Source organism: Balaenoptera musculus, chromosome 18 (genome assembly GCF_009873245.2).
Source record: "Balaenoptera musculus isolate JJ_BM4_2016_0621 chromosome 18, mBalMus1.pri.v3, whole genome shotgun sequence".
Lineage (NCBI taxonomy): Eukaryota > Metazoa > Chordata > Mammalia > Artiodactyla > Balaenopteridae > Balaenoptera > Balaenoptera musculus.
In genome coordinates, this window is record NC_045802.1 from 16369814 (window position 1) to 16396809 (window position 26996).

General features: G+C 41.6%; 1 protein-coding gene and 1 long non-coding RNA gene across 4 annotated transcripts in view; both read right to left on the reverse strand.

Moving 5' to 3' along the window:
- The window catches only part of WDFY2 (WD repeat and FYVE domain containing 2), a 172856-nt gene that overhangs the window by 30771 nt on the left and 115089 nt on the right, over nucleotides 1–26996 (reverse strand). For all 3 annotated transcript variants that reach the window (XR_005017260.1, XM_036831820.1, XM_036831822.1), the window contains exons 4-6: nucleotides 21463–21517; nucleotides 17412–17562; nucleotides 10706–10818 (exon numbers count right to left, since the gene is read on the reverse strand). Coding sequence is in view for 2 of the 3 variants with exons in the window: in XM_036831820.1 (XP_036687715.1) it covers nucleotides 10706–10818; nucleotides 17412–17562; nucleotides 21463–21517 (319 nt within the window). In the remaining variant the exon portion in view is untranslated. The remainder of the gene's footprint in view (nucleotides 1–10705; nucleotides 10819–17411; nucleotides 17563–21462; nucleotides 21518–26996) is intronic.
- Nucleotides 14771–17409, reverse strand: LOC118884286. Its single transcript, XR_005017261.1, has 3 exons — nucleotides 17341–17409; nucleotides 16074–16128; nucleotides 14771–14966 (listed from the first exon to the last, which is right to left on the reverse strand). It is a non-coding gene; the product is annotated as an uncharacterized LOC118884286 (long non-coding RNA).

Sequence of the window (26996 nt, forward strand, 5' to 3'; positions counted from 1 at the left end):
ACATGGGGAAGGCCATATCCAACAAAACTACGTGTGCACTTAGCTCTCAACCCAGCCATCTCACTTCCAGGAATTTATCTTGAAGATACTGTCCCTGCTCCCATCAAATACACCAAAATACACACTCTATTCATCTCAGCATGGTTTGAAATAGCAAAACATTGGGAACAACTTAAATGCTCATATAAGAGAGTGGGCGAATAAACTATGGTACATTCACAGAGTACTATGCAGCTATGAAAAAGAATGGAGACCTGCTGGATGGCTATGACATGATTTCCAGGATATACCGTAAAGGGAAGAAGGCAAGGTGCAAAAGAATATCTACATTATGCTACCTCTCATCTAAGAAAAAAGGGTAGATGAGAAATTACTGAGATTTGTTAACGACAGCAGGTGTGTGGGAGAGGCTGGGGAATGGGAATGGAGAAGTGATGAAGGAGAGACACTTTTTATTGTGTTTTTTTGGTTTGGTTTTGAGTTTTGGAATCATGTTAATATTTCACATACTTGAAAACAAGTAAAAAATAAAAACTAGGAGTGTGTGTGTGTGTGTGTGTGTGTGTGTGTGTGTGTGTGCGTGTGTGCGTGTGTGTGTTGCTGAGGGGGAGGGGGAAGGAGAACCCAAAATGGAATATGAACAGAAACAAGTGAACCTAGCCATATTACAAATAAGTGGTACAACCTCACTGAAGGGGGTTAGGGGAAGAATTGACAAAATTAACTATGAAAAATGGTAATAAGGCCAAATATAAAAAGATTTGTATACAAATATAGTACTCTAGTTAGTTTGTCAGATATATGATAAGAAACAGAATATTTACATAGTTTCAATGTTTCAAAGTATTTCCTCACAATATACTGATGTATTACAAAGGGTGATTACAATGGAGAAACCTGGCAGACACCATCTTAACCAAGCGATCAAAGTTAGCAGCACCAGTAAGAGGACAAATCAGTATCATGTGCCTTCTGATATGATGCACTGAGAAGGCATATCGTCACTTTTGTTTTATTCTTATAAAAATTTAAACATAAGGAAGCATCAGACAAACTCAAATGGAGACTTCCTACAGGGGAAGGACAGTCAGGCTAGTACTCAAAAATGTCAAGGTTGGGACTTCCCAGGTGGTCCAGTGGTTGAGACTTCCCCTTCCAATGCAGGGGACAAGGGTTCAATCCCTGGTCAGGGAGCTAAGATCCCACATGCCCTGGGGCCAAAAAACCAAAACATAAAACAGAAGCAATATTGTGACATATTCAATAAAGACTTTAAAAATGGTCCCCATTAAAAAAAAATCTTTAAAAAAAGAATGTCCAGGTCATGAAAGCACAGAAAGACTGAAGAACTGTTCCAGGTTAAGGGAACTAAGGAGACGTTATCACCAAACGCGGGGTGTAGTCGTGGGTTGGATTCTGAACCAGAAAAAGGATATTAGTGTGATAACCGGAGAAATGTGACTAACGTCTGCGGATTAAAGAACAGTGTTGTATCAAAATTTCCTGATTTTTGATATTTGTACTGTAATTTTCAAAGATGTTAACACGTGGGGAATAGGGGTGAAGGATGCATGGGACTCTCAGCACTATTTTGCACCGTCTTTAAATTCTGAAATTATTATACTAGCCTCATACAACGTTTCCTGCTTCCACTCCTGTCCCTGTTGTCTATTCTCCACCAAAGTGATCACTGAAGCACACAAAGCAGATGATGACACCCCTTGCTTAAATCACCCCTGTGGTTTCCCATCCCATTCAGAGTAAAACCCACAGCTCTCTCCAGGCCCTTTGTGCTCTGGCTTCTGCCACTATAGGGGCTTCCCTCTCTCTCCTCCTCCACCTTACTAGCTCTGCTCCAGTCAGCTGGCCTTCCCAAAGTTCCTAGAACAGGCCAGGTTCATTCCTACTTCTGGGTCTTTGCATTTTGTTGCCTCTGCCTGTGACTTTCTTCCCCTAGATTATCACTGGCTTGTTCCCTCACAAATGCCACGTCCTCAGAGACCTCCCTTGACCACTCCTACCACTTTCCTCCTTATGGTATTTCTCTTCAGAGCGTTGCCTACTGTCCCAACAGAATATAAGTTCTAGGAGGGCCAGGGCTTTGGCTTTTTCCCACAGGATCCCCAGGATCTAGAATTCTGCCTGGCTTACAGTAGGCATTCAATAAGCAAATGATTGAACGAAGGAGGAAGTACATGAATGACTGTCCTTTGCCTGTTCTTAGGACGTGAAACAGGCACATGACACCTCTTTTCCCGGCTGACCAGTGTTGTCTGTGTGCTGGTCTTCATCTATTCCACTACTCATACCTGTTAAGTCAGGGGATGCTCATCTCAAGGAGAAGCTTTGGAGATGGTCTTGCTTGACTGGTTAAGGATTAGGGGGATAGAAAAGAGAAAGATGACAAATATATGATTTCTCCTATTTAACATGTGTTTGTGCCCCCCCCAAATTCATATTCATATTCAATATTTGGAGGTGATTAGGTCACAGGGGCAGAGACCTCATGAATGGGATTAGTGCCCTTATGAAAGAGACCCCCAAGAGCTCCCTCACCCACTCTGCTATGTGAGGTTATGGCAAGAAGACAGCCATCTAGAAACCAGGAAGTGGGTTCTCACCAGACAATGAATCTGCCAGTGCTTTGATCTTGGACTTCCCAGACTCCAGACCTGTGATAAATAAATATCTGTTGTTTATAAGCCACCCAGTCTATGGTATTCTGTTATGGCAGCCAGAATGGACTAAGACACCACGTGAAATGGGTGGCTCAGGTTCTTTAAAACATCATGTTAGATTTAAATAATGGTGGGCACTGGTAAAAAGAATGGTTAGAAAGACTTATTTAACTTTAAAGACTTAATTGGATGGGCTGTTCATCCTGTCCAAATAAACATGGAAATACTTAAATAGGGTTTTCTATGTGCCAAGTGATAGATACCATTCAGCTCCTCCTAACTAATACACACCAACATCTACCAGCACTGCACCATGAGAAGCAGGCCCTCTGGCCTTTGTTGGTGACTATGGGATAAGGATGGTTTATGATGAAGAAATGGGAAGTTGATATACGGTATCAGAAGTGCAAAGGCTCTGGAACCAGATTCTAGGCTCAAATGACAGCTCTACCCTTGTTAGGTATATGACCTTGAGCAAGTTATTTAAGACTTTGAGCCTCAGAAGTCTCATCCATAAAAGAGGGATGATAATAGTTTTGTTAAGATTAAATGAGTGAATATATATAAGCACATAGAACAGGGCCTAGTGCATGGGAAACACTCAATAAACGTGAGCTATGATTATAGTGCAGGAGACCTCATCTGGACCATCTCTGTGACACTGTTTTTTGTTGAGTCAGGCTAAGGCAGTGATCAGCGCGTTCCCATGCTATCTCAACCATCATAAGATCAACTAAAGTTTTAGAAACAAGATCCACCTCTAGTTTTTGCACATCACATCAGGCTGTAAGGAGCCAGAGCTGGGAAGGGGAGTTCTTGGTAACACAGAGTCAGGAAGAGAGAACAGATAACCAGGTTAAAGCAAGTCAGGGCATATTCATCAGACTCTCCCAGGGCTCAGACTGTTATACCACAGGCTTCAGGAAGAGTGGGAAAGATGGAAGGAAAAGCTGCAAGACAGGAAACAGGATGGGACTGGGGAGGCAAAAAAATCACCCTGTGGTCCCATCCCAGTTCTATGTAAATGACCTAACAACGGGGTCTCTATTGGAGGCTGGCTTATAAATTTCAAGTCAGTTCAACAAGCAGCTACTGGGCATCCTCTATATGGCAGGCACTGTGCTAAGCTCTGTGGATATATTCAAAACAAATAAGACTCAGACCTACACCAACACAAATATACAATGTTAGTTCTGGGAACGAGAAGGACACGCACGTTGTGTTTGGTGGAGCCATTCTCTCACAAGATGTTGTTGCTCCCTCTGCCTGGAGCGCCAGACCTACCTTTTATCCCCCAGGTAACTTTTTCTCCCTCTTCAAGGTGCAGCTCAGGTGCCCTCTCCTGCAGGAAGCCTTCCCTCCAACACCCCCAATCTAGGTGAGGCTCCCACCTCTGCCCATGTCTCTAAAGGTCACCATCACTCACTGGATCCAACTTTGCTGGATTATAAATCTGTCCCCACTGTAGACTTCAGGCTCCGTATCTTTGTATTCAAGCACAGTGCACAGAGCTGGGTGCACCAGAGGTGCTCAGTGTTACGTTTACTCACCTGGCCCGTTAATTGAATGGCAAAGAAGCGCGGGAGGGCAATAAAGGAGAGCAATAAGCCGTCACAGCAGAGGCTTTGGCAGACACGGAGGGGCACAGAGGGGCGGCGCGGGGAGCCTCTTCCTTCTGAGGCAACTGCTGCCTCTGGCAGCTTCCTGGTGGGCAGTGGAGTCCCTTCCACGCGACGCCCCTGGCGGCAGGGAGAGTCAGCCGCCTCGTGGGGCAGTGCAGACACAAGGCTCCCCGCTCTCCGTCTACACCCAGGCCGTCCTCCTCGCCCTGCATGACCCATAACCAGGATGGAGAATGGGAGCCAGGGCTGCGATGGTTGTGGGCTTCCGGGGTTTATGATATTTTAACTGACAAAAATCATTTATTCCATCTCGTTGTCCTTCACTCCAGCTTTCCGCTCCAGAGCTTTCCCTCATGGTTTCATTATTTGCTTCTCCCTGCCTTGGCCCTCCACAATATAACCGACAGAATCACTTTTAACATAAATGAATTCATTCTTAAAAGTCAAGGTTTTATCTATACTATTTTATACTCTCATAAATGGAATTTTTAATGGCTGCATAATATCCCAAAGCATGGATGTACCTTATTTCACTTACTGTTAGGTTTTTTAACTTTTAACTATTATACGTATTACTAGGATGAACATTTTTATACATAAAACTTTATTCACATTTCTGATTTGGTTAGAAGAGTTTCCCAACCGTGGAACCAGATCAGAGTATAAACAGTTTTAGAAATTTCATACATGTTACCAAATGCTCAGTGAGCTAATTTTTGGAGACTTTTACAACATATCTTGCAAAAGCTGAAGACTAGGTGGAGGGTCACAAAGTCAGGGCTGGAAAGTGCCGGCTCTGTCCCCACCAGTGCGACCTGGCATCTCACCACGCACCTCCCACCACACGTGCAGGGTGAGGGTGTGCAGGCAAATGCGGCCAGAGGAGAGGCAGCCAAGGAAGCTCTCAGACCACGAAGCCTCTTGAATAGAGTATGTAACCTTTCAGTTACTGCATTTTGCTCCAGGTTGAAGTGATGAGTGTCTCTGGAAAGGTAAACATGCTCCATCTCTAGGCTACACCCTCCTCCTGAGACCCACAGCGGGACATCCAGCTGACTCCTTGCCGCCTCCTCAAGGGGGTCTCTTGGTCATGTTCAGTTTAAAGCACCACGATATTCTCTCGCAAACCTGCTGTTATTTTCAGTAAATGGCATCACCGTCCACCCAAATGTTCCAGACAGAAACGTGGAAGCCACTCCTGCTTCAACCAATCATCAAGCGCTGCTGACTCCTCATCTCCTAAACAGACCCTGAACCCCTCCTCTACTCTCCACACCCGCTGCTGTTCTCCCGGTCCAGACAGGAGTCCCCTTTTCCAGGGACTCCGGCAGTAGCTTCCTTCTAAAAGGCCTCCTCACATCCATTCTCGTCCCCACTCAGTCCACCACCCGCTGCTACCACGATTCGTTAAACGGAAAGCACGTTACCACCCCCTCAACTCCACCACTGGCTTCCCACTGCCTGAGAACAATGCCCACCCGAAGTTCTTCACGTTGCCCGGAAGGTCAGCCTGTATCCCTCACCCCTGGCTCTCCACCAGGCCACTGGACTCCATGCACACTTATCCACTCCAGGCTTCAAACCTGCTTCATACACCCGGGGTCTGGAATGTTCCCACCACCTGGGTAACTCCTCAGTCTTCTTAAGGTGTTGTTTAAACACCACTTTCTTAGAAGCCCCCCTCTAACTCCCTGGACAAGAAGCCCTCTTGTTAACTGCTCCCAAAGAAGCCCATGCGTGGCCTCGGGGCTTCACAACACTTGTTACACGCATAATATTTCCAATTATTGCTTTAATTCCATGAGTGGGATTTGAACAGGGCAAGGACTAGGCTCATTTCATTCACCGATGAGTGGCAGCACTCATCCCATGGAGAGCCAATGACCTGACGGACTCTTGATGAAAATCCACATCTATTAGATGTGAAAGCCTCCACTGTAAACAAAAATTAAGCTTTCAGCTTAATGATCTGAACTTGCATATTTGCACTAAACTGTGCCTGTCCTTGTTTTCGTTATTTTTATTATAGCTACACTGTTACTTTCAATACTTCTCCTAACAGTCAATGAACAAGTCTGTATTTAATTTTCCATTAAGTAGTATGCTTTGGGAGGTTCACATTCAAGCCCTCCTATTTCCAATATGTTCATACTAACCAAAAAAATTCTTAGAAGAAAAAAAAAAAGATTTTATTGATACTATTAGTTTCCAGTGGTCAAAATCTGATATTTTTCCCCTTTGTTCAAATCAGCGTATGACATTTTGGCAGAAATATATTCTAATTTCTGCAGAAATTATCAAAGAACTATGATATTTGGCATTTAGCTCCAGAAATAAAACCAGCAGAGGGAGCATAAGAACATAAAATTAGTTTTCTACATCCCCATGGATTAGTAAATGCCATGTTTTGGCCCCTGGGTATGGCTATTAGACAGATTCCCTCACTAACTCACATTTTTATATGACCTTCTGTACTGTAACAGAGAGTGATGGGTGAACGGCTGACTCCGTACACATACTGAAGACTTGTCTGCTGTTGAGTTTGGATCTGGAGTGATTAGATCCCCAAGACCACTCTTTAATGGATCTGGGTTCATCTTAAGGTCTTTGTTTGGGGGGGTAAGGGACTGAGGAGGTTAGAACCAACCCTCCATTCACAGCCCCTTTCTCCAGAATTGTGTCTGGCCGAGTTTGGGACCTCCCAGGGCCCAGATGGACTTACTGCATAGGAAGAGCTCAACAATGTTTGAATCATTGTGGAATCTCTCAGATGCCCTTGTTCTAGCTTTAAATGAATGACCTGTGCTGTAGCCAGACTGGAGATGGGTAGATACTACTGTCTAGGAATAATAACAAATTAGATAGGTGATCTGCTACATTTATTTGCCTTCGTGTTAGATAACAACCTTCCTGGGCTACGTCCTGTCTTCCTCAAAGATATTTCAAGATGAAATCATGTGAAAATATTCTACACTCTTTCAGAAAGGTAAGATACAATATCAGGTAGTATTTTATATTGGAACTAATCTGGAAGACATGAAATCCTTGGGCCACCCCTGGCTCACCTTACAGCAGTGAGAAGCAGCTACTTACCCCTTTCCTGATCCGGGGGCAGCAGTACAGAACTCGGAAAATTCCTATCGGTGCTCTGGGCAACGTCTGACTTCTAAAGAGCCAGAAGGTCGAGCTGAAAGCCACCTCTGCCTCAACCAAATCTGGGAACTCTCCAGCCTGTCACGGCCTCTAAAATTTTACCGCAGGTCTATCCACTCCCCGCTCTCCCATTACCATAGCCACGCTGCGAGGGACAGTTTCCTACTAGCTCTCCCATCACACTCTCTACTCTACTACCAGAGCAATCTTTTAAAATCCGATCAGGTTAACTTCTTTGCTTAAAACTCTTTCACCGTTTTCCCCTGATGTCAGGATAATGCTCTCAGTGATCTGAACTGACTCTCACTTCCTTTCTGGCTGACACCCGCCCCCCCCAACCCATACTCAGTATTCCAGCCAAAAAGAGTTACTAGGCGCTCCCAAGAGAGCCACGCTTTTTGCAAATCCCCAGGCCTTGGACTACGCTGGTTTGTTTTGCCTGCCCTGCTCTCCCCACTTCTCTTTCATGAACTCAACACTTACTCCTCCACCACAATCTTAGGTCAAAGTCATATCTTCCCCCCTCCGGGGGGAGACCTTCCCTGACAACTCCCACTCCCACTCCCATCCCAGCATCGCGCCCGCTCCGTGTTCTCGGACATGCTTGGTGCTGGTCCCCTGGGCCCCAGACGCTCCTCCACACACCCCCACCCCGGCCCCCAGGCACTATAATTACTGTTTAGCTTCTGTCTCGCTCACTGGCCTGTGAGGAATCTGAGGACCATGACGATGCCTTTTCTTTCTGTGACTGGGGTAGTGGCCGAGGTCGACCAGGGAGAGCCCAGGAGGTGAAGAGACGAGGGTCCCAGGCAGAACCCACCAAGACGACCCCAAAGGAGAGGAGGAAGAGAAGTCAGAGACTTCAACGCGGGAGGAAGTGTGTTACAGGAGCCGATCGAGGGCAGTCACAGCAGGAAGGAATGGCCGCAATGTAAAACGCTACCAAGAGCTTAAACAGGACAGAGTTGAAAACATGTCCACTGGATTTAGCTACCAGCAGGCCACTGGCCACCTCGAGGAGGGCAGGGTGAGAGGAGTGATAGAGACAAGCCAAATTGCAGGTGGCGGGAAAGCTAACGGGAGGGAAGAAGGCGAAGCAGCTGGGAAAATGATACTTTTTTAAGAAGCGTTACTGACTGCGACAACGTGAAGGTATTATGCTAGGTGAAATAAACCAGGCACAGAACAGCAAATACTGCACAGTTCCCCTCATACATAGTGCACGGAGACAGAAAGCAGAATGGTGGCTGCCAGGGGCTGGGGGGAGGGGGTTTCATGGGCACAGAGTTTCTGTTTTGCAAGATGAAGAATGTTCTGGAGATGGATGGTGGTGATCAGTGCACAACAATGTGAATGTACTTAATGCCACTGAATTGAACACAAAAATGGTCAAAATCATCAATTTTAGGTTGTGTACATTTTACTGCAACTGAAAAACAAAGGAAAAAAGCGGCACCACTCTTAAGAAAATAAGATGGGATCAGAGGGGTTTTGTTTGTTTTTTAACAGAGGCAAGAAACTCAGCATCTTAGAAACTTGAGAAGAGTTGGTCCAAAGGGAGAACAAAAGATTAACTTTCCACGTGGAGACCCCGAGGAGGATGAGTCTGGGGCCAAGGACAGCACGAGGCGGGAGGGCAAGCGATGCGGAGAAAGCGAAGGAAAAGCTTGCTTGTTGGGGAGGGAAGATGGGGTGGCCAAGAAATAAACATTTTTAAAAAGCTTCTATCTGATAACCTCTGTTCTTCTTTGAAGGAGGCCTGGGGAGAGTGGGGAAGGTCTGCAAAAGCTGCTGAGGGACGGAGAGAAGGAACATACTGTGTACGAAGGACTGAGAGCCGGGTTACGGGAGGGGCTGTGAGGCAACTCCTGAGTCTGGACTGGAATGACGACTGCACTGGGGACGATGAGCTGAGGCTCGTGCCGTGACCCCAAAGCTGAGTGCAGACTCCGCGGCTGAGCGCGCAGGAGAGACGTGGGTACTCTGAACCACAGGTGAAATTTACCAACAAGGAGGAACAAGGGCGCCTGAGCTGAGAATGCTGGGAAACGCGTGGCTGAAGTGATGGGGAGGAAGGGAAGATGGGGCAGAGACGCTGGGCAGTGAGGGATCAAGGGAAGGACTCCTCAACAAGGGCAAGAACAAGTGCAGGTGGAGTTAAGGGCTTAGGGAAGACAAGGATTAGGAGACTGAAGTCAGCAGTGAAACAGTCCTGACGTGAGATAGTTTCAGGTCCCCACCAGGCCAGGCTTGGTCAGGGTGTAGGTGGCTAAAAAGAGAAATCCAATCAGGAAAGACCTGGGTTCTATCCACAGGGGAGGTTTCTGTGTGCTCTTCCTCCCTCCGGTGTAGATAATTAAGATGATCTTTTATGAATCTTTCCCCTGGATTCAATTTTCTCTTTATTGCATTGCTCTTTTCCCCTTTAGGAAATCCCTTATGAGCTAGGTACTATCCCATTTTACATCCTCATTCACCTACTTTTGTTCTTATATGACGTCTAAACTCAATATTAACCTTGTTCTATACTGAATCATGGGCTGGTAAACTGCAGAAGACACAAAAGCCCATTAAGAACCAGGAAAACAGTCAGTTATTCATTCTCCAGGGTCAACATCTCATGTTAAAAATACTAGTAAAAAATTAGTCATCATCATTTACTCAAGTCTTTCAAAGGTTAAGTGTGGATACAGTCTATCACCTTGCTTAAATGACCTTGAGCAGACCAGTAACATAAAGGGGGCCTTGAAAAGAGCCCCAGAGGAAGGAAAACTAAAGAGGAACTTGTACCTTTTTATGTAGGCTAGCTACCCACGACAAATCTATTTTTCATTTCATTTGTCTTGGAAGTAGGAGTCTGTCTTACATACCATTTTCTCGCTCCAAGGATGGCAAGGACAGACCGAGGCAGCTGTCCTTCTGTCCAACTGTTTGTGCAGTGGCCACACAGCCTCAAACAATGTCTCATTAACATATGCCAACAAGGGCTTTCTCCAGCGTGACATGACAAAGACCAAATCACCACCATTTTTGAAATAGACTGTTTGCTCTTTTGTTTGACTGATGGAGAAAATTTCTGACATTGTGTCTTACTGAACCATTCTGAAATCAGTCACACGTATCACGTGTATCTTTGCACAAGCCCAGATTGTACCTCATCACTTTCACACCACATCATGTGAACATCAGAACATGCAGCAGGCGATAGGTCACTGTGAGAGCAGCACATGGAGGGTCTGCTTTCAATCCCACCTGTATGTCCTCTGAATGTTGTGACCAGGGTGCAGTTTTCTTGCTCCAGTTTGAGGATGGTTACTTGGCCTGAGTGGTCACCAATAAACACATGCCGGGTTTCAACATCAAATCTATCATGTAAGCATTAAGGATCGTTTCTCAAAAGTGAGTGGATGGTTTACCCCCCTCTCTCCACACACACACCAGAAAAAGCATAAATGTCAAAGAAATGTGCAAATCTCACGGGAGGAGAACTTGAATATAATGCTGAAAGACACAAAAAGTGGACATAACAAAATGAAAGACATTACTTACTGGATGGTAAGACTCAACATGATAAACATGTCAATTTTCACAACATGAATTTATGAATTTAATATAATCCCTATAAAAGTATCAACATGTGTTTTTTTTTCCTACAGTTAGGTATGTTCATTCTAAAGTTCACATAGAAAAATAAATAAGCAAGAACAGCCAGGAATACTCTGAAAATGAGAGTAATACGGTATTGTGATGGGAGAGGTTAGCCCTACCAGATATTAAAACATGTTATAAAGTCTCTTTAATTGAAAGTGTGGTGCTTAAATAGACAAACAGACCAATGGAACAGAAAAGAAAGTCTAGAAATAGGCCCAAAAGCATGCAGAAATTTAGTACATATCTGATAAAGGTGGCTTTTCAAATAAGGAAAAGAAGGGCAAAAAGAGAAGTTGGCACAAACTGAACCAGTCATTTGGAAAACTAAAACAGGATTTGTACTTCACTTTATACCAGGATGAACTCCAATGTAAAAAATGAAAAATGTAAGTTCTAGATGGGAGAGTTCCTTTATAACCTTGGAGTGGAAAAAGCTACGACTCAAATACACAAACAACAAACAAATGCCATAAGCAAAGCACAAGGCAAATTGGAAAAAATATTTGCAACTGATGTCACAAAAGGCCCGAATACCTAATATAAAAAGAGCAATCAAGAAGAAGATTACAAACCTAATAAAAAACAGGCAAGATACATGAATGGATAGTTCAAGAAATGACAATGGTGCTTTGCAAAAAAAAAAAAAAAAAAAAATTAACCTAGCAGGCTATCCTTTGAAAGGCTGCTATTACAAGATTGGCATGGCGTCTGGGAACTTGGATTTCAGGAGGGTTCCCACCATTAACAGACAAAAGTGGCTGACTGTGCCTTAACTGAACAAACAATATGGTTTATGCCAAACACCTGCTTTCCTTCTGGGAGTCTGGTTTTCTTTTTTTTTTCTTTTGGTCACACCACGCGGCATGTGGGGTCTTAGTTCCCTGACCAGGGATCGAAACCGTGCCCCCTGCGGTGGAAGCACGGAATCTTAAGCACTGGACCACCAGGGAAGTCCTCCTTATGGGAGTCTGGAATTTTGGTACATGCCGGAAGAGGGTGCCTGTGTGACCAGTCAGTCTCCAGTAACTACCCAAGGCCCTGAGTCTCTAGTGAGCTTCCCTGGTTGGTAATGCCTAGCAATCCTACTTGTAGACATCTACCCCAGAGGCACAATGGCCAAAATACGAATTGACACATGCCTGAAGCTATTCACTCCGTATTACAGTAAGAGCTAAAGTTTGAAAACAACCCAAAAGTCCATCAAAAGAGGACTTATTAACTATGATACATCCATGCGAAAGAATACTACACAGCTGGGAAATTTGACATGGAGTAATTTCCAGGATATATTATTTTATATATATATATTTTTAAAATAGAGACTTAGATGTTACAGCCTTAATAGCCTTCTGTTAACTTTATATTTATTATTATTTTTTAAAAATTTTGGCTGCACCCCACGGTGTGTGCGATCTTAGTTCCCCGACCAGGGATTGAACCTGCACCCCCTGCACTGGAAGCGCCAAGTCCTAACCACTGGACCACCAGGGAAGTTCCTCCAGGATATATTATTAAGTGTGGAGTGGGAAAGCCAAGGTTTATGAAAGTTTATATGCTACACTACCTTCATGTAAAAAAGAGGGAAGCATAAATATAAGTGTGTGTGTGCTTATACTTACAAAAGGAAGCACTCTGATAAATCAAGATTGATCAAAAATTGCTGCCAATGGAAAAGTGAGAAACAAGCTGAGGGGACAGGGGTGGTAGTGAGACTTCTCTCTCATTACATTGTTTCCATTATGGAATCTTGTAATTATGTTACATGTGAAAAATACTCATAAAATTTTTTAAATCCCCTAAATCGACAACAAAGTAAAGTGAATAAACCTACTGTCAACTTGCTGATATAACCACAGAGTTAAAAGAATTATTTCAAGTGACTTTAAAACACAGCATTTTGACTATACATTCTTGGTAGAATATATTCTCAGGACAAAGAAAGCTGCAAAAAAAATCTAAAATCTTATTCAGTAGTCTTGCTATTATAATATTGCTATTACTATTTAAAACAACTTAAATATACCATGAGATAAAGCAAATAAGGAATTATGCTGATGTTTAGGAACAAAGGTTTTTAGCCCAAAAGAATCAAGTACAAAAATGAAGTAAAAACTCTATAATGTTAAATTTGAATTAGAAATATTATGTGAACTAATCATTTATTTTCTTTTTTAAAATACACATACATATATTTGCTAGCTGTCTCTGAATACTATTCCTCACTAAGAGAAATGGCTGATTCCGGCACTGGGACAGGAAGGTACCAGATGAGCTTAAGACATGTCGTGTCAAAAAACAAAGATGCTATCAAAGGCTAGTGGGGCTGTATCAAAAAGACATAGGAGCCAATACGATGTGGCTCTTACTGGCCAAAGATGGGACAATATGAGCGTCAAAAAAAGGGGGGGGGCAATTTACTGAAATATACTGAATATAATATTAAAAAACAAAACCCTAAGAGTTTATAATAATGCTCAAAGCCAGAGTGATTGGCATTTAGTATGATATGAGGAAATATGAAAATCAGGATAATCTTAATAGCTTTTCAGTACTCTTTCCACGAATAGGAATAGATAGAAGAGAATGCTTGGTGGAAAGGCATTTGACTATATAGGGTGACATCTTGGAAATATCTCCAACAGGAATAAATTCTTAAAATGAAGAGTACCTGAATTAGTTTTGTGGAAGCATGAAAAATGTGACCAAAACTTGGTCAAATGACAGACTGAAAGGTGAGGCTAGGTAAAGTATCCACAAAAATAAAAACCAGCAATTGAAGTGGGGAAGGAAAACAGTTCTATTTCCTACATCAACCTGCCATGGGACCTTTGGGAAATACCTCCGTTCTGCTATATCTAGTTGTGCAGAGGGCTAGCTCAAAGATTTTAATACCCAAGTTCTAATCCTGGTTCTGCCAGGTAACAGTCATGTGACCTCGAGAAGGTTTCTTAATCTTTTTGAGCCTCTCTGAGGCTTTTCTTTTTTTTTTTCACACACACACACTGTATTTTACTTTTACAAGAGACAAATAGACTGACACCAAGCATTGTACATGGATGACCACAACACAAGCAACAATGATTGCAATTACCAAACACGAAACACACTCATACTATGTCATAATATTGACATTCAGTCTGGTAATCCTCCACTGTAACAGCTCCTTTACTTTGCAGTGAAAATTGATTTGTATATTCTTTGTCTGAGGCTTTTCTACACGTGAAAATTGAGAATTAGGTCTTTATTTTATTTATTTTTTTATTAATAGCTACTTTATTTATTTATTTATTTTTGGCTGTGTTGGGTCTTCGTTTCTGTGCGAGGGCTTTCTCTAGTTGCAGCAAGCGGGGGCCACTCTTCGTCGCGGTGCGCGGGCCTCTCACTGTCGTGGCCTCTCTTGTTGCGGAGCACAGGCTCCAGACGCGCAGGCTCAGCAGTTGTGGCTCACGGGCCCAGTTGCTCCGCGGCATGTGGGATCTTCCCAGACCAGGGCTCGAACCCGTGTCCCCTGCATTGGCAGGCAGATTCTCAACCACTGCGCCACCAGGGAAGCCCAGTCTTTATGTTTTGATAGTGAACAAAGTAACATTATGTAGAAGCACTATGTAAACTCTCAGGGACTGCAAATGTAAGATATTCTCTTCTTTTTCCTCACCTTCACTTCCTTATTACTGTTGTTGTTGTTAACATGATAGTTCACTTAATATTTGAAGCATCAGATCTTTAGCCAAAGCAACAAAGATTTTGAGGTGATTCTGAAATTGATAATTCAACTTGTGAACTAGTCAGTCTCTGTCATCCTTTATTTCTCTACTTGAATTTTGGTTACTTTCATTGCTTATTTACTTCTCTGCTAAGAGGCCTGAAAGAAGAGGAAAAAGGGTGATGTCAATCTGACTTACTCTATCACTTGTTGGCTTGACTATTTGAGGTGTAGATGGGAGAGAATTAATCCGTCTGTAGAAAACTCTTATGTACACCACCGGTGCCCACTATGAAGAAAAATAGGAGTCATAATATTACTCTGAACATTTTATGTCATTTTAACAGATCTTCCTTTCCTTATCACTAAAAAACTGAAAAACCAAAAAAACGAAAACTGGTAAGTACAGAAGGTGGCAGAAAGAAGAGGAGGGGTGAGGTGATGGAGGAGGGTTCCCATGAAAAAAGCATGTTTAAAAACTGGATTTTAACGTGAACCCCAACGCTGTATGGGTTGCCTGTTAACAATCTATGCATCAGGCAGCTCCCAGAAAAAACGCTGCAGCCTTGGGAAAGTTGCGTGGGTCTCAGCTGCAAAAGCAGTGCTGTTATGCATCAGCATGTGGCACTGGGAAAATACCAGGCAGACAGATGCTCCCAGGTGCAAGGGCTGGCACTGTGGTTCCAGAATTGGAGCTAAGGAGGCAGAGTTGGTAGAGGTGAGGGCGTCTTCTGGAAGGGCCTCTCTGTCTGCAGTATTGCAGCTGCCTTCCACCTTAATAGCAAGGTTGGGCTGGATGGTAATTTGCACTGGGGAAGGAAGCCTGAGGCTTTCACTACACACAAAAGTTTCTGATAGCCAATCACATGATTTTTTTCTGCTTGGTAAACCACATGGCAAGAAGAGTCGAAAAATGAAGATGACTTTTGGAGATGCCGGAAGAGAGGAGTCAAAGACTATAAGAGTCAGAACAAGTTTAATTCTGTGTATTTGTGGGGGTTTTTGATTTTTGTTTTCATTTTCAGATCGTTTAAAAAGTAAACTTCTTAAGGGCAAGATCTGTATTTTTTTCTATACTCCTTGGTTTGGTTAGGTGATAAAAAAGATACATCACTAGGCTTGGCTAGTGATATAGAAGCCATCATGTTAAGAACAAATTATATTGATGCCATTAGTTCTGTTCTCAGAGGGATAATGCAGTATAATGGGAAAAACCAGCAGTCCAAGGCAGAAGACCTGGGTTCTGGTGGTGATTTTCCTACATACCAGCTGGGTGGCTGCAGATAGGCACGTGACCCTCTCTGGGCTTCAGCTGGCTCACCTGTAAATGAGAAATTGGATGGATGATCTCTAAGGGAGATTCAATTCTAACACTACAAGAAATCATTCATCTATTGGCAGGAGAGTTCATGTATTTCGATTCAAGAATTATGCTTGTCTGAACTGGCTTTTAGAAAGTAAACTTTGGAGTTTCTTTCTTTAACCACCCTCTCAAAGATAAGTTGATCTTGATTTCCATTCCTTGTCACCCTTGCTTCTGGTCTTCTTGGTAACATGCCACTTTTACAGCCTTCCATATGGCCATTCTCAGTTTCTTCATCTTGCCCTTCGAGTTGGAAAATAAGAGTGACATTAACCTAAACACACACACACACACACACACACACACAACTACTGCCACATGTCTTCAAGGCAACAGCAAGGTGCAATACTTTGTCAGATGGTTGCAAATCACTAAACAGGCATATAAATACCAGATGAAAATCTGAAAGCAAGTATTACTGTTTCATCCTGTTTTTGCAGACAAGTGATCTGTTTATAACTATTTCCTCATCTGTCAGAAGGTGGAGAGATTCTATGCTTTTTAAAGAAGAAACTCAGGGCCCTTTACTCCTTACAGTGGTGGCATCACCAATACAGGCTTCTCACTTGTCAGGCCTGTGTTCACTGGAGCCCAGGGGGCTGGATGTGAGGATTACCCAGCATTGGCAGCTGTTCACACTGAGCACATGGGCCCTGGAGACTTGAGAGATAAGAGTTAATATCGTTCTACACATCCTGGAAAAGTCTGGTACCTGGAACAAAGACCGTGCGTAGCATTACTGCGTAGATCCCAGTCAGCCTACTCTGGTCCCGGCATGGCAGCCTCTCAATAAATATTCTTAAAATGAATAGGAATCCTGTGGTTCTTCTGCCAGGCACCAAAATGGGAATGTTCCCAACCTTAATACCTATGTGTAAACTATTTCTGTTCAAAAACAAAAGACTGTATTTCAGTGACGGTTTTATCTCCATGTTCCATAATTCTTTCTGACAGCTGAGGCTCACAAATCTGGGCTGTGTACTGTCTAGATGTCAGACTTTGTATCACAGCAGACCCACAACCTGCTCGGCAGTAACTTATCTCAGGTGAAATTACTTTACTCCACCTACATGAGGACCCTTGATGATTTATGTGTTAGGAAAGTTTATAAGCATCTTAATCAGTAGGGCAGCTAGCAAATAAAACAAGAAATTTTCAAGTTGCACATACCCAAAATGTTCATGAAAGAAAGAAGTCAACAGCTAAGTTCCCACCAAGGGATTTTGTCCAGCAAAGGATACTGCAGGCCTGAGGCCACAGCACTGGTGCGATAACCTCCCAGGCGTTGCCCACTCTCAGAGCAGTGCCAGGCAAACTGCTTGTCCTGTCCCGTGCTCAGGACCCACTCCAGCTCCAGGACAAACAGGATCATCGTCACTCTGCTCTGATGCGCTAAAAGCCAAGAGACAAGAAAACAACCCATAAAGCATCCTAAAAGAGGCTGGTAAAGCATGGTCCACAGAGATGCATCATTCTCTCCTCCCCACCCCAGAGTAAGCTGAACAGTAGATAATCATTACAAACAAGGGCTAGAGCAGTGGTTCTCATCAAGGGGACAGGCATGCCCCTGGAGAAGACCACATCCGCGTTTCCATAAGAAAATTTTCCCGGGACTTCCCTGGCGGTCCAGTGGTTAAGATTCCATGCTTCCAGTGCAGGGGGTGTGGGTTCGATCCCTGGTTGGGGAATTAAGATCCCACATGCCACGTGGCGTGGCCCAAAAATAAATAAATTAATTAATTAATTAATTTTAAGAAAGAAAATTTTCCTGACACTCGAAGGGCCTGGACCACCTCTCTCAGACATGTTAGAACTGCTGGACTAGAGAAAGTCAGATCAGTGTGACTACGAAACACATTAGGAACAATGTTCTGCTAATAAACTCACTGGCGTCCGTTTATTTAAGCTTCAAAAAAAGCAAAGAGCATTACTGTTCTCCTTTTGATGAAGGCTGGCTTTTAAACCCACAACAAAGTTCTAGATGAATTTTCTGTGAGAAATCAAATGCTCGGAGTTTGGAGAGGAGGGCAGAATTATTCCCAAGTGCCATATAAAAAAGAATGAAATATCCCTTACGTCAAAGCATACATAATGAGATAATGAGAGCAAATTTCCCAGGGTTGCTTATATACAAGGACAACACCATCACGGAAGTACTGCGTCACACAATTTCAGAGTTAGAAGAACTATTCATGTCATCTACTCCATCTCCCTACTTTACATGTGGGCAAACTGAGGCACGATCGAGTTGAGTAGTTTGGCCAAGGTCTCATGGCTTCTCAATTACCAAATAAAATCAGTAAAATATTCGCTTTCTTCCTCTTACACAGTTCCAGGGGGAGAGGTATAGGGGGTCCACGGCCACTGAACAGAGTTGACTGGAATAAACAAAGATTGATATCCCGGAACTTGGACGCACTGGGCTCTGTGCCCAGGAGCTGGCAGCCTGGTGGGCGAGAGGAGACTCATCCTGTGTGTGACGAGGTGACAGAGAAGACATCAGCTTCCCATTTGGATCATGAAAATAGGATTGGACATGGATGGATCAATGCAGCTCTATCAGCAATAACAGCATCACTGCCAATTTCTGAGTGTCTAACAAGGGCCAGGTACTTAAAGATACTGTCTTACTTAGTCGTTGTAATGACTCTGCAAAGCTGGGTGGTTTCCTCCTTTTACAGATACAACCCGGCCTTGCCAAGATGGCGCTTCTAGACTGGTTACCAAACAATACAGTCAGAACCATAGTGAATACCTCCAGGACAGACATTTCACCAAATGCCTGATGTTTTAAAATCTGATATTTGAAGCTTGGAGAATCTAAAGGGATTTAGAAGGGGTATAGAAACAATAATACTGTTAACAACTCTACACAGTACCTGCCTTTCAGAGAATCGGCCACCATCAAGATCAAAACGTTGTCTTAAACTAAAAGATGGGACTTCCTGGAGAAACTTCTGAAGATCTTGTCATGTCTGTATCATCAAATGCCCAATTTAAGTTCCACCAATGGTGGAATAAAAGCGAACTCTCTAATGGTTCACTTTCAACTGTACCCACGTCTATTGCAGGCAGAAAGTGGTCCCCAGCGCTTCGCTCCCTTTTCTCATGAAGGGGCCTTTGATCTTCTTTCTGTTACCTTGTAAGTGCAAGGGGATGACAGTAGCCCAGAAGATAAGGGGGTTTACAGCCCTCTGAGCTGCCAGAGGAGGAGACGGAGGCTCAAAAATGTTACGTGACTCGCTCAAAGCTATATAATCAATGAGCGATGAGGCTAGAATTAAAACCCTAGTCTCTCTGCCAAAGTTGGTTCTCTTTCTCTGTCAGGCTGCCTATGACTACTGAAAAGACAAACAAAAACAAACAAAAACAAACCCTAAAACTCAAAGCACATACTCTTTCTAAGGTGACAGAATTCTCTTATTTGAAAATAAACCCTTTGAAGATACATATGTATTGTTAAGCTTCAGGAACCTGGGCTTGAAGCCTGGCTGTACTTCTTAAATAGGAGCCATGATCTTGATCTTAGGGAGGAAGCATCCAGTTTCTCACAATTAAGTACAGTTGACTCTTGAACAATGCACATTTGAACCGCGTGGGTCCACTTATACACAGATGTTTTTCAACAGTAAATACTACAGTACTACACGATCCGAGGTTGGTTGAATCCGCGGATGTGGAGGAACCGCGATACGGGGGAACCGCGGATACAGAGGCCCGACTATAAATTATACATGGATTATCCCCTGTGGGAAGGGTTGGTACCCTTTACCCCCGCATTATTCAAGGGTCAACTGTATGATGTTAGCTATAGTTTTTTATAGATGTTTCTCTCTCAATAGTGTATAATTCACTGATCTTTAGTATATTCACAATGTTGTGCAATCATCATAGAAAATGTACTATTTCCAGAACAGTTCCATCACCTCAAAAAGAAACCCATACCCCCAATTCCCCCTTCCCCATCCCTGGGTAACCACTAATTTATTTTCTGTCTCTATGGATTCTCCTATTCTTGACATTTCATATAACTGTAATCATACAATGTATGGTTTTTTGTGTCTAGTTTCTTTCTGTCTCTATGGATTCTCCTATTCTTGACATTTCATATAACTGTAATCATACAATGTATGGTTTTTTGTGTCTAGTTTCTTTCACTTAGCATGTTTTCAAGATTCATCCACATTGTAGCAGGTATCAGTACTTCATTCCCTTTTTATGGCCAAATAAGTATTCGCTGTATTGATATACTACATTTTGTTTATCCATTCATTCATACATGAACATTTTGGTTGTTTCCACTTTTTGGCTATTGTGAATAATGCTGCTATGCATAAGGGTATAAAAATATCTGTCCCTGCTTTCATTTCTTTTGGGAATAAACCTCACTTGGTTGTGATGTACTTACCTTTTTATATATTGCTGAATTTGATCTGCTGAGATTTTATGTAGATTTTTTTGCATCTATTTTCATGGGGGATGCATAGATACTATGCATGTCTTGTTCACTATTATAATTCTCAGTTATTGGAACACAATAGGTACTCAATAAATACTGGATAAGTGATATGTGAAAAAAAATTAAAGAATAAATCCATAGGGAAATGAATTTTGGCTCAAAATCTAGAAATAAAGAACTCAATGCTTAGAATTTTCCAAACTCAGGAGGGGCTGCTATGTCTTTGAAGGGTATCAGAGGAGAGGCTGGATGATCATGAATGAGGTCACGAGATTTGGATGAAATGACGTCTAAGTGAAACGACGTCTACCTCTAATGTTCTGACCCCTGACATTGGCCTGGATGAAAAAAATCCTCAGTGAAAACTGCTCCTGATCTATACTATATAAAGGGCTTACAGTACACTGTCAATGTTGAAGACACAATAAAACCTGAATTCCTTCCCTTAGACAACATGAACACTTTCAGCCTTTTAAAATATTTAACCAAAAATGAAATGAGCTCCATGGAAAGCCAACCCTGGACCCCACTCTCCAAGTCTGCCACAGGGTTTCCAGGCAGTGGGGTAGAGCGGGCAGACAAAGGACAAAGGCTGTGCGTTCTGGAGTCACACTGACCTCGTCTGGCTTCACACTTTACCAGCTACAAGACCACACGCCCAACCTCTTTGGGCCTCTGCTTCTTAATTCAAAAACGGGGATAATATTCACCACAAAGGGGTGCTGTTTTGTTCCCGCTGACTACTGTAAAGTTCAGTCCTCTCTTGTGGCAGTGGAAGCCATTGAGAAGCATTTCACAGTCTAAGACGATGAAAACACTGCTCTTGTTCCTACCTTGATAGTTTTTCACAGGAGTCATCTTGTTATAATCTTCTGATAAAAGAAACTCCTGCAAAAGAGAAGAAAAATATTAAGCAAAAAGAAATTCTTTAAGTGAATGAATATGTTTTGGTAAAACCGGATTGTATGAAGCAAACATCATCACAGAATTATATCTAACATTAATAGTTTGCCAGTCAACTCAGCATTTTCTGTACCTCTTTAAAAGTAACAATCATAATTACAATCCAATGCAATTATCATAGTTTTTACCTTATAATTCTGAAGTTGATTTTTTTTTTTTTCAAGTATACATGAGAAGAAAACTGGATCAAGTTCAAAGTCTTGATCCTGGTCAATTTTGAAGGTAAATCCAATTCAAATTATTTTTCTCTCTGTGGTGCTACAACTGAATTTTGCAAGGCTCTGGCCAGTGAGCAAACAGATGGCAATCCTCTACTAGGGGAATAAATGAGCTATTTTAAAGATTCTGTTTCTAATAACAGTAGCTTATTTCCTGGTACAACAAGCTTCTCAAGGCTGCATCTTACTCATCCCTACATCCCTACGGCACCTGGCACAGTGCTTTGGTACAGTAGGTAGTCAACAAATAGTGAAAAAATGGATGTGTAAAAGGTATCTCCCAATCTGACGAGGTTAGTTTGGATGTCAAATGTACTCAAAAATATCAGTTTCTATATAACACATTGTGTGTACTCTTTGTGAGGACACACAGGAGGTGATCTTGTGTGTATGTTTGCATGCTTCACCTAAGCACATACAATGATCTATATGTAGAAGCCAACCAAGTGTTTATAAGTCCCAGCCAGGTTTTGAGTCCCTTAGCTTCCTTCAAATGCAAAATGCCCATATAGTCTTAAACAGTAGGCTGTCAAATATAAGGAAAGCTGCGAAGTGTAATAAATTGATGCCTTTATCTGAACTTAAAAACAGAACAATGAGTCTTTTCAAAACATTTGGAGGCTTCCAGAATTTCTCCTTGATGACTTCAAGAAAGGTGGTGGGAGGACAGACACACAGACTCGTGACTTGCAATCTGGGTATTTACTGAGTTCATATAGTTTGTGTGATTTTTCAGAAGTAAATAATTATACTGTTTTTGTGATAGATGCCACAAAGTTAAATAAAGCACAAGGTGATGCGAGAGAATGAACGCGGTAACAAAGCTCCTCTGGGTGTCTGCTTTTCCATCCCAGCCCTCCTTAAGAAGCTTATCTACAAATGGATTTTCTTCACCATGATTTTCTCAGTAATAACATTATTCAACTTGTCACTTTTAAAATTCGTATCATTATTCCTTCAAGGAGCGGCACTATATTCATTTCTCGTTTCTCAAGAGCTAGACTCACAATTGAAGAGAGAAGCCTAATTTTTAAAGAAGTCAAGTTGTTTTCCCATAAGGAGCTTATAGTGTGGGTAAGAAGCCACGCACGTGTCTGAGCAACGGTTCACTACCATCCTTAATCCCCGGCAAGAGTAGCTAAACCCTGGGCCCCATACTTTAGAGTGCCCCAAATTTCCTAACAAACACACAAAACAAATTTCTTAAAGACGATTGTTACTTGAGCAAGTGTTTACTGAGTTCATCTAGTGCATATGCTATTTTGAATATACTGAACTGGTACTTTAGCTTGGGGAAAAGGTACATTAATTCCTTTTGGAAACAGGCAGGGTATAAAATAAAACAACTTGTAGATCTGTGCTTAGGGTTAACATATACATACATAATACAATTACCAGTTCACTGCATAGGTAAACTTAATTTTCTGTTCATTTGTCTTTCCTATGAAAATAGATACATAATCATGGAGAAAGCATGGGAAATTGCCAGAATTTTTTTCATTATTACTTTTTTGATCAAAGAAACAATACGCTATTCTAGGAATTGTAAGACTGATAAATACTAAAAAGTCTCTTATGATACCATTTCTCAGAGAGAATTATTATGGAAAGTATAATTGGAATAATAAAACAAAATATTAATATCATTTAACAATACTTTTTTCTGGTAACAAATCATGTACATCATTCCATATGAGTACATACTTATCAACTTCAATCTTTTTAATGATTGCATAGGATGTTTTGTAATGTCCTTCTATTGACAAATGTTTACACTGCTTCCAGTTTTCCTTATTAAAAAAATATCACATGAACCCACAGCCAACATCATTCTCAATGGTGAAAAACTGAAACCATTTCCTCTAAGATCAGGAACAAGACAAAGTTGCCCACTCTCACCACTATTATTCAACATAGTTTTGGAAGTTTTAGCCACAGCAATCAGAAAAGAAAAAGAAATAAAAGGAATCCAAATCGGAAAAGAAGAAGTAAAGCTGTCACTGTTTGCAGATGACATGATACTATACATACAGAATCCTAAAGATGCTACCAGAAAACTACTAGAGCTAATCAATGAATTTGGTAGAGTAGCAGGATACAAAATTAATGCACAGAAATCTCTTGCATTCCTATACACTAATGATGAAAAGTCTGAAAGAGAAATTAAGGAAACACTCCCATTTACCATTGCAACAAAAAGAATAAAATACCTAGGAATAAACCCACCTAAGGAGACAAAAACCTGTATGCAGAAAACTATAAGACACTGATGAAAGAAATTAAAGATGATACAAACAGATGGAGAGATATACTATGTTCTTGGATTGGAAGAATCAACATTGTGAAAATGACTATAAGACACAAAGCAATCTACAGATTCAATGCAATCCCTATCAAACTGCCAATGGCATTTTTCACACAACTAGAACAAAAAACTGTACAATTTGTATGGAAACACAAAAGACCCCAAATAGCCATAGCAATCTTGAGAAAGAAAAATGGAGCTGGAGGAATCAGGCTCCCTGACTTCAGATTATACTACAAAGTTACAGTAAGCAAGACAGTATGGTACTGGCACAAAAACAGAAATATAGATCAACAGAACAGAATAGAAAGCCCAGAGATAAACCCACGCACATATGGTCACCTTATCTTTGATAAAGGAGGCAAGAGTATACAATGGAGAAAAGACAGTCTCTTCAATAAGTGGTGCTGGGAAAACTGGACAGCTACATGTAAAAGAATGAAATTAGAACACTCCCTAACACCATACACAAAAATAAACTCAAAATGGATTAAAGACCTAAACGTAAGGCCAGACACTGTAAAACTCTTAGAGGAAAACATAGGCAGAACACTCTATGACATAAATCACAGCAAGATCCTTTTTGACCCACCTCCTAGAGAAATGGAAATAAAAACAAAAATAAACAAATGGGACCTAATGAAACTTAAAGGCTTTTGCACAGCAAAGGAGACCATAAAAAAGACAAAAAGACAACCCACAGAATGGGAGAAAATATTTGCAAACAAAGCAACTGACAAAGGATTAATCTCCAAAATATATAAGCAGCTCAGGCAGCTCAATAACAAAAAAACAAACAACCCAATCCAAAAATGGGCAGAAGACCTAAATAGCCATTTCTCCAAAGAAGATATATAGATTGCCAACAAACACATGAAAGGATGCTCAACATCACTAATCATTAGAGAAATGCAAATCAAAACTACAATGAGGTATCACCTCACACCGGTAAGAATGGCCATCATCAAAAAATCTACAAACAATAAATGCTGGAGAGGGTGTGGAGAAAAGGGAACCCTCTGGCACTGTTGGTGGGAATGTAAACTGATACAGCCACTATGGAGAACAGTATGGAGGTTCCTTAAAAAACTAAAAATAGAACTACCATATGACCCAGCAATCCCGCTACTGGGCATATACCCTGAGAAAACCATAATTCAAAAAGAGTCATGTACCACAATGCTCATTGCAGCACTATTTACAATAGCCAGGACATGGAAGCAACGTAAGTGTCCACTGACAGATGAATGGATAAAGAAGATGTGGTACATATATACAATGGAATATTACTCAGCCATAAAAATAAACGAAATTGAGTTATTTGTGGTGAGGTGGATGGACCTAGAGTCTGTCATACAGAGTAAAGTAAGGCAGAAAGAGAAAAACAAATACTGTATGCTAACACATATATATGGAATCTAAAAAAAAAAAATAAGGTTCTGATGAACCTAGGGGACAAGAATAAAGACACAGACGTAGAGAATGGGCTTGAGGACATGGGGAGGGGGAAGTGTAAGCTGGGACGAAGTGAGAGAGTAGCAGTGACATATATACACTACCAAATGTAAAACAGATAGCTAGTGGGAAGCAGCTACATAGCACAGGGAGATCAGCTTGGTGCTTTGCGACCACCTAGAGGGGTGGGATAAGGAGGGTGGGAGGGAGATGCAAGAGGGAGGGGATATGGGGATATATGTATGCATATAGCTAATTCACTTTGTTATAAAGCAGAAACTAACACAACAATGTAAAGCAATTATACTCCAATAAAGATGTTAGAAAAAAAATACCACATGGTCAATCAATTTATGACAAAGAAACCAAGAATATACAATGGGGAAAGGAGAGTCTCTTCAATAAACTGTTGGGAAAACTGGACAGGCACATGCAAAACAATGAAACTGGACCACTATCTTATACCATATACAAAAATTAACTTAAAATGGATTGAAGACTTGAACATGAGACCTGACCATAAGACGTCTAGAAGAAAACATAGGTGGTAAGTTCCTTGACATTGGTCTTGGTGATGATTTTTTGGATATGACACCAAAAGCAAAGGCAACACAAACAAAATTAAACAAGTGGAACTACATCAAACTAAAAATCTGCACAGCAAAGGAAACCATCAACAAAACAAAAAAGTGACCTACTGAATGAGAGAAAATATTTGCAAATCATATATCTGATAATAGGTTATATCCAAAATATATAAAGAACTCAAACAACTCAATAAAAAAAACACAAATAATATGATTTAAAACTGGGCAGAGGATCTGAACAGAAATTTTTCCAAAGAAGACATACAGATGGCCAACAGGTAGATGAAAAAGTGCTCAACATCACTAATCATGTGGGAAATGTAATTCAAAACCATAATGAGATATCACCTCACACCTGTTAGAATGGCCATTATCAAAAAGATAAAAGACAACAAGTGTTGGTAAGCGTGTGGAGAAAAGGGAACCCTTCTGTATTGTTGGTAGGAGTGTAAACGGGTGCAGCCACGATGGAAAAGAGTATGGAGGGTCCTCAAAAAGTTAAAAATAGAACTACCATATGATCTACCTATTCCTCAGGGTATTTAACCAAAGAAAACAAAAATACTGACCTGAAAACATATATGTACTCCCATGTTCATTGCAGCATTATTTACAAATAGCCAAGACATGGAAGCAACCTAAGTGTCCACGGATGGATAAATGGATAGAGAAAATGTGATCTATAACTACAATGGAATATTATTCAGCCATAAAAAAAACTTCTTGCCATCTGTGACAACATGGATGGACCTTGAGGGCATTATGCTAAGTGAAATACGGCAGACAGAGAAAGATAAATACCATATGATCTTGCTTACATGTGGAATCGTTAACAAAAC